Source organism: Cucurbita maxima, unplaced genomic scaffold (assembly GCF_002738345.1).
Source record: "Cucurbita maxima cultivar Rimu unplaced genomic scaffold, Cmax_1.0 Cma_Scf00965, whole genome shotgun sequence".
Classification (NCBI taxonomy): Eukaryota; Viridiplantae; Streptophyta; class Magnoliopsida; order Cucurbitales; family Cucurbitaceae; genus Cucurbita; species Cucurbita maxima.
The window spans coordinates 1-8,852 of NW_019272981.1; the positions used below are offsets into that span (position 1 = coordinate 1).

The window sequence follows — 8,852 nt, forward strand, 5'->3', positions numbered from 1 at the left end:
TGCTGCTTTGATGCAAATGGAAAGCCTTTAATGTATTTTAGAGGAAAACTAAATGTGAAGAACTGAATGGGGCAGCATTAAACTATCCTACATATGAAAGACAATTGTTTAATTTAGTTTGTCCATTATAGGTGCCACAACACTATTTATGAACGAGAGAGTTTACGATCCACTCTGATCATGAAAACTTGAAGTATTTTAAAGGTCAAAGCAAACTGAATTGTAGGGTGCAAAGTAGGTAGAGTTTATTGAAACATTTCCGTATGTCATCAAATATAAGTAAGGTAAGGATAATATAGTAGCTGATGCATTATCAAAAAGGTACAATCGCTTTATCTCTTAGTACAAAAATTCTTGGAATTGAGCATATTAAAGAGTTATATAGACAAGACCAAGACTTGGGAACTGTGATCCTAAATGTTTTAGAAGAGATTTGTTAAAGAGTTATATAGACAAGACCAAGACTTGGGAACTGTGATCCTAAATGTTTTAGAAGAGATTTGCTAGTGAAAGGACATGGAGGTGCCTTAATGGAACACTTTGGATTAATAAAACTTATAATATGTTACATGAACACTTCTTTTGACAGAAGATGAAGTATGATGTTCATAAGTTTTGTAGCCAATATTTTAAACGTAAAAAGCCAAGTCTAGACCACAACCAAATAGATTGTATATTCTTTTAAATGTACTTAATGACCTTGGACTAATATATCTATGAATTTTGTTTTTGGTTTGCCGCACACTAAAAGGGATAAAGATAGTATTCTTGTTGTTGTAGATAGATTTATATTTCAAACAATTCTTGTGCTAGATTGCATCCGAGTCATTCAATCTAAGCCTTAATCAAGTTCGATTGTGGAGTGACTCAATTTAGAAAAAGATTCCAAATCTTACTTCTAGATATTTGATCTCAAGAGGTAATCTAATTCTACCTTATCTCTTGGGGTTGATTCAAATTTTGTAGAAGGAGTTAAGGGGTTAATTTCTTTGATTCAAGGCTTTTGCATCCACAAATGTTGGTGGGCTGAGGATTAGAAGTGTCTTATCACTTGTTCATAGACATTTTGGCCATATAAACGGCTGACCTTTTGTTAACCTACACTCTAATAAAAATAAAACCAACTAGACACAATTTCACCAAAATAATTGAATTATTGTTTTCATATCCAGGGCACTGCATGACCTAATATATTATCAAATATCATAATAAAAGTTTCAGATATTCGAGCACATGTTTATAGGAAGAACGAGCATGAATGTTCCAACTAACTGACACGATCAGAAAGCCCATACAGAATTTCTGATATGGACAAAAGATAAATCTTACCTAGGAAGCGATGGATTTGTAAGTCGTCTTTCTCGCAAGTCTTCCATTGATAGAAGCTACAATATAATCAATATTAATATCGAAACAGCAATTCTCTGATGGAAATTTTCTTACATATAGATTGTAAAGTTTTAGTCACCGTATCTGGAGCTGGCACGGATGGCATTTTTGATATCTGATGGTCAAATCCTTCTTCTTCTTTCTGCAAACAAACCATTATGGTATTGGCAATCAATTGCAGCAAAAACAATAGAAATGTCTAATGAAGTAGAAATTTTGTCTCTCATTACTATTTCCAAAATTTACAAAATTCAAGATTTGGATTTGTTTTGGAATAACTTTCATGCTGTAGGAATATAGTATTGTTGGAACGTATAATAAGCTAAGTTTCCGATGAGTGTTATGGAACTTGATTTGGAGTTCCCCACAGATATTAAACGTATAATAAGCTAAGTTTCCGATGAGTGTTATGGAACTTGATTTGGAGTTCCCCACAGATATTATCACTGTGTTACTCAAACTGGTTATTTTGACTTCTAATACCTCTTCCAGTTATTCTATATTTTTTGTTATTTGCACAAATGATTTATCACCTAAAAGTCCATGGATTCATTCAAAGTTGAGTGACAGATTTTCGAAGGGGTTTGGGAAACTGCCTAGCTTGGAAGATCATTCCAATTGTTCTACCATAAATATCTTCCTCTAGCAAGTCTATGCCATAAAAGTACAATAAATATCAGGAAATTGTAGTTTGACTTCTTAAATTTACTCTACATGAGACGGTCTTATTAAATGATGCACTAATCATTGCTATTTATCTTCTTAAACAAATTTACTCTACATGAGACGGTCTTATTAAATGATGCACTAATCATTGCTATTTATCTTCTTAAACTCATCTAGCTGTCGTATCTCTTGTATGCTTTTTTCTTAAACTAATCATTGCTATTTTTCTTCCATATTCATAAGCCAAATTTCTACATACTACTATCGTGTTCATAAACATAGTCAGAGTTTCAATTAATAATGAAACTAACAAAATAAGTTGAGAGTAAAAATTGGTATTTTTCCAACAAAAAAAAAAAAAAAAATTACTGAACAGTTTTCATCCAAGAATGGTAATTACTTGAAATGAAGCAAGCAATGTGAAAATGACATGTCCTTTCTGGATTGCATCCACTCTCCGGGTAGCAAAGCTGTTTCCATCACGCATACGGTGAACCTGATATATAATTGGCACTAAAAAAGCAAACAATGAGTGGTTATCATGTCTGTTTCACCATCTGAAGTTTGTCACATAGAATGGAAAATAATTGAACTTCAACAATAAAGCAGGCAGCTTCTAGAACTAAGCAAACCCATATAGATAATTTATCGTAAAAAGTCCTGCGCTCCAAATGTGGAATGTGTATTGCCAAATCTTATGGTTTACAGAAGCATATAGTAAAAAGTCCTGCGCTCCAAATGTGGAATGTGTATTGCCAAATCTTATGGTTTACAGAAGCATATAAAACCAAGAGTTCAAGTCAATGTTGACAAATCCATAAAGTACCAGGAACCCAGCTAGCACAGCTTCTGATGAATCATTAAATGCCACAGGGAAACACATCCTTGGATGAAATAAACACTTGTATCCTGGCTTCTGATGAATCATTAAATGCCACAGGGAAACACATCCTTGGATGAAATAAACACTTGTATCCTGAAAGCTTCACATGCTACAATTTTATGAGAAGATGAGGCATTCTCTCGCCAACAGCCACCACCGTGCAATTTTTTTTTTATTTTTTATATACACTACCATGCAAATTAATTTAATTGTAAGTGAATTATGTGAAATGACAATGATGAAGATAAGAAACAAATATATGTGTAAACACAAGAAGATATTACATCTGGGATTAAGTTATCTGTGCAATAAAAGCATCAAGAACCAGCGTAAATAATTGTACTTACAATCAAAATCCCCAACGAGAAGAAAATATACATGCAAACTATGGACAAACTTGAGACAATCAAGAGTTTTTGACGCTGCTGCCAGTGCCTGTGATATGTATGAATTAGAAGTGGATTTCTGTGTATAAAGAAGCATCAACAATCTTGCTCTATCGTGTTCGAAGTCTATATTTATCAAGTAACTTAAATATGAGCAAAAAATATTGGGACATGCATAAGCTGCTAAATCAGTAGAGACGTAAAAACGAAGATGGATCTTTCTTAAAAACCTTTTATACTAAAAGATATGTTGTCATGATTGGCAAATAATTGTTAAAGTTACAATATCAAGGACATGTGATAGAGCACCAGGTTAACATGAGAACAAAATTTTTTGAACTGCACTTAAGATTAATTCACTAGTCAACTGTATCGAAATCTCAAACTACCAATACTAGATTTAAGTAACAAAGATATCCAACGCCCTATATTTTGAATTCTATTATACAATACCAATGAAAAAAATACAGATACTGCTTCTTTGACAATTGTGGAAGAAGAACTAAAAAGAACACCCCCACCCCCACCCCCCGGAAAGGATGAAAAGCATACCTGACCAACTAGCTGTCCACCAAAAACCTTTCCAAATTTTGGAGCATCTGGTAAAGTAATCCCCCGGAATATATTTGCCTACAGAGAATCCCACAAAAAAAAAAAAAAAAACGAAAGAAAGAAAGAAAGAAAAAATAGAAGCAATAATTTTAGCAGCATTACATAATCAAAGAAAAGAATATCATGTCTGAGAGATAAAACCAACTTTAATGTAGTTCTATGTTTCAACGGGAACTAGTCAATCACATAATCTCTCAATTTTCATTTCACTTAATCTTGCTCTATGCTTCAAGAGGAACAATACAATTCTCTCATTCTCTGTTTACTTAGGACGAGATTCATTGATGTTCTTGGAATATATTTGTTTGTGCAATAATGTAATATCCTAAAAAGATAGATGATATATTAAAATAAAACCAGTTTGATTTTTCAGTAACATTCAAAATGAATAATGAATTAGATAGATGATATATTAAAATAAAACCAGTTTGATTTTTCAGTAACATTCAAAATGAATAATGAATTAAATATTATTTAAAGTTTAAAGAAATAAACTTTATTTTTCAAAAATAGAACAAAAATTACAAAACTATTTAAGCCAAATTTTAAAATAGATAAAAGAATTAGTTCCTATGAAACAGTAATTCCTTACAAAACTATTTAAGCCAAATTTTAAAATAGATAAAAGAATTAGTTCCTATGAAACAGTAATTCCCACGAAGATTTTTAGAATTGACTAGTTATGAAAACCAAATATATTTTAGGATAAATAAAAACGGAGAAATTGATTGTGCAAAATTAAAAGAATTTGAGATATCACTTATCCTAGAACATAAACAAACTAGAGAATAAGAAGAGTTTCGAAATTCCTTCATCTTTTGTTCCAATGAAAAGTGCTAGAGAAATAAGCAAATTTTTTTAGAAAGAAAAAACATTGTCATAGAGAAAGAGAGATCATGAGCTTCATGGGAGTAGGGAATGTGGGCACTACTTGCGAAAAGTAAAATCGTATTCAAGAAAAACATACTTCCAGAGGCTCTAGGTGCAATATTTTCTCAACACGAAAAGTAAAATCGTATTCAAGAAAAACATACTTCCAGAGGCTCTAGGTGCAATATTTTCTCAACATGTGCACATGTATCAGGAGTTCCATGAGCATTCCAGATTGACATTGGATTTAGTAATGGATAATGTTCCCGAGGTAGGAGAAAACATGTCAGCTGCCACAATAAGCACACACGTAAGTAAAGTGTGTCAATGTTCCCGAGGTAGGAGAAAACATGTCAGCTGCCACAATAAGCACACACGTAAGTAAAGTGTGTCGATAGAATAACCTCAAGGAAGAGGAATTTTGTTTGTAAAAGAAAAAATGGAATGCCTGAACGACCTACTTTAGACAAAGCAACTATATCAGCTTCTTGTATAGTTGATGAGGTTCCTACAAAAGCAGTTTCATTCAATTTCAAGAATCAGAACAAGACTAGCATTGAGCATGTAAAATCCAGAATCAGTTTTTATCAGCCCAAGATGGCAATATAAAGAGTGACACCAAAATTCAACACGCTTGTTATATCGAGATGAGTACATGGCGAAGAACGAAGACAAGGGAACAATCTAGTGGGAAAACCAAAAGGTTATATCGAGATGAGTACATGGCGAAGAACGAAGACAAGGGAACAATCTAGTGGGAAAACCAAAAGAAGAAGTTTTTGAAACTGTGAAATGTTAAAACATAATCTGATATGATCCAGTAATAGGTTGTAAATGCTTTGAAGTTCAACAAATGATTCCTATACGGAAAGGCATGGACGCTAAGATGCGTTTAACGTAAATGCTTTGAAGTTCAACAAATGATTCCTATACGGAAAGGCATGGACGCTAAGATGCGTTTAACGCAGAAGTAGAAAGGATACTTCATGTTTAACAAATTTGACATCAGGGCAATAGTTGATCTGGAATACTATATGTAACGGCCAAGCCCACCGCTAGCAGATATTATCCTCTTTGAGCTTTCCCTTTCGGGCATCCTCTCAAGGTTTTTAAAACGTGTTTGCTAGGATATTATCCTCTTTGAGCTTTCCCTTTCGGGCATCCTCTCAAGGTTTTTAAAACGTGTTTGCTAGGAGAGGTTTCCACACCCTTGTAAAGAATGCTTCGTTCTCCTCTCCAACCGATGTGGGATCTCACACTATACGTCAAAAATACTGAGAAAAAATTTACCATAACCAAAATAGTCATAACGCTTCAATTTCACACTATACGTCAAAAATACTGAGAAAAAATTTACCATAACCAAAATAGTCATAACGCTTCAATTGAAATTCCGGACGATTTTCTTCGTCTCCATCATTGGAACCAAGTATTTCAGCCTGCAAATCATAAGAGAAGCTTTTTCAAGACCAACTAAACTTCCAAGAACTACAAATTTCTGAAGAAGATTACCTCTCCCTCCCATATAAAATAGATTCCAGCTCCTGTTTCACCCTCGCGAAGAACATAGTCTCCCCTCTCTGAAAAAAGCTTGTCAAATTAAAACTGTGATATAACGACTGCTACGTTAGCTAATAAATCTGAAGTTACAATAGCCAGAACTCCAATTTTTTCTCTAATGTAACCGCCATAAACTCCAAAAACCTCCAAGTTTTGAGTTAAAGATCAATTTTATCTTTTAAACTAATATCAACACTACGGCCAGTTCGATTGTTTCCCACAATTGACATCAGCTAGGAAAGGAAACGAACATCATAATCTCAAATCGCACATCGGTCACTACAAACTTATTCCATCGAGTGGAGGAGCAAAATTTTACTGGATATCGTCAGGTGATTGCATACTACGATGAACCAAAAGTTACGAAGAAATTATGGAAAATGAAACTTACCGTAGTGCTTAACGACAATCACTTCAGCAATAGCCTTTAGAGATGAGCCAGGAAGCCTCTGAAGCAGCGGAACACATCCAAGAAACTCAACAACTGCAAAATCCAATTAAGAACATCGAAATTACGCGCGACAGTGAACAAAATTGTAGAAAACAAAAAGGAAATGATTGTCTAGTCTGATTACGATTCGGCGCACCTGATTCGAAGTCCATGGTGCTCCAAACGACAACAAATCTTAGAGCAATGTTGAATTGTCGTGAATGATAAACGAACCAGTTAGAGCGAGGAAAATAGACGAATCAACTGGCAACGAAATTACGTAATTTCCTCCCGCTATCTCATCATGTTCTTATTAATTTTTATTTGATTCAAAGACAAATTTGAAGTAGAATAAACAATTTCATCTCTTCAGTCGGTTCAATCGTAGTCAACAATTCAATCCCTTCTTTTTTTAGTACGTCAATTATTTGAGGTTGAAATGTGAACCACTCAAATCCTAAAAATGTGATTCACACGAACTCTTTTTTCAAGGAATATATATATATATATATATATATTAGATGTTAAATTTATAAAGAAAAAATAATAAAACCTTATTTTTATGTTTAATTGTCAATCAAAACAAATTCTTGTTGAATTCTTGAGCTGGAAATTCAAATCCATAATATTAATTTTACAAAAAAAAAAAAATAATAATAATATCTAATTTATTAAACTTTTGGATATTTTGAATATTTTTTATACCAAATTTAATTATTAGGACAGTAAATTAATCATAAATATTTTAAATTAGGTTGGTTTGGATTGTTTGAATCCTTTGCTTAAGATCGATCATCTATTTACTTATTTTAAAATATTGAAATTTAAATAATAAAAAATATTTTTAAAAATGAATGAAAAATAATTATAAAATTAAATAAAAATAAAATAAGTAAAATATATTTTAAAATAATTCTGAAATGGTCGGAGGAGAGGGCAACAAATCGCGGCAGGCTACGGCGTCGTATCTTAACCCACTTCCTTTTAAAGTGGCCAGTGTAGTAGTTTATTTAGTTAGTTATGCATTTGTTAATAATAAATAAATTAATAATTTAGATTTTTCTTCTAATTAAATTTTCACCATTATTAAATCGTAATATTTTAGAAAATAAAATGCCTCTAATTAAATTAATATTGTCAGAAATATTTTAGAAATATTTTTATTTAATTTTAAATAAAATAAAAATGGATTCCATTGCTAAATAAAATTTATAATTAAACAAAGAGTTAAAAGGTTAAACGAAAGATTAAACTAAACTTTATTTTTAAATTTTCCTTGAATTAAAAAATTGTTTATAACATTTTTAAAAAGTTTGGTTAAATAATTTAATAAAATTGAAAAATTAGGTCAAAAAATGGATGGAAAGTTTAGAAGTGAAAATTCGTTATTTTCCCCTGCTCTGGAAATATAAGCTGTAGAATTGTTCGAATGCTACGCGAGTCTCCTCTCTTATTCTCGCTCTCTTGGATTCCGCTGATCTGCCTTTCATTCCGCTGATCTGCCTTTCATTCCGCTTGCGAGAATCCGCAATCCGCTGTTAGCAGAACAGATATCTCGAATTTGTCCCTCTTCGCATGTAATATATGCTGTGCTTTTCAAGATGTGCACGCAACCTGTTTGTCAAAAATCCCCAAAGAAAAAATTACACGATAGGTCCTGTGATCGATGCTACTTCAGCCAAAAAACAAGCATATTACGAAGACCCAGTTGGATTCTTTGCTCAACAAGAGGATGTAATTTCTTGGACTTCTAAAATCACCAACTTGGTAAGAACAGGCCAGCCGGATTCGGCTTTTGGCTTCTTCAAGATGATGTTCGCAAATGGGCACAGGCCAAATCATGTGACAATGCTGAGCGTATTAAGAGCGATTGACGCATTAAGCTGGGAATCAACGATTGAGGTGATGCATGGAGGAGTGATCAAAATGGGGTTTGAATCAGAAGTGGCAGTTTCAACGGCTCTTCTTGGGTTTTATTCAATGCGTGATATTGGGATCGTTTGGAAGTTGTTTTATCAGATACCTTATAAGGATGTTGTTTTGTGGAGTGCTGTGA

At 32.9% G+C, this 8,852-nt stretch overlaps 1 protein-coding gene across 1 annotated transcript; it reads right to left on the bottom strand.

Moving 5' to 3' along the window:
• Positions 1-1,297: 1,297 nt before the first annotated feature.
• On the bottom strand, positions 1,298-7,251 carry LOC111475097 (acyl-coenzyme A thioesterase 8-like). The gene is made up of 11 exons (XM_023119794.1): positions 6,954-7,251; positions 6,758-6,850; positions 6,319-6,386; positions 6,164-6,245; positions 5,268-5,314; positions 4,971-5,096; positions 3,877-3,954; positions 3,286-3,373; positions 2,456-2,568; positions 1,469-1,531; positions 1,298-1,385 (listed from the first exon to the last, which is right to left on the bottom strand). Exons 1-11 carry the CDS (start codon positions 6,967-6,969, stop codon positions 1,326-1,328), a joined length of 834 nt encoding a protein of 277 aa, XP_022975562.1. The 5' UTR covers positions 6,970-7,251; the 3' UTR covers positions 1,298-1,325.
• Positions 7,252-8,852: the final 1,601 nt, after the last annotated feature.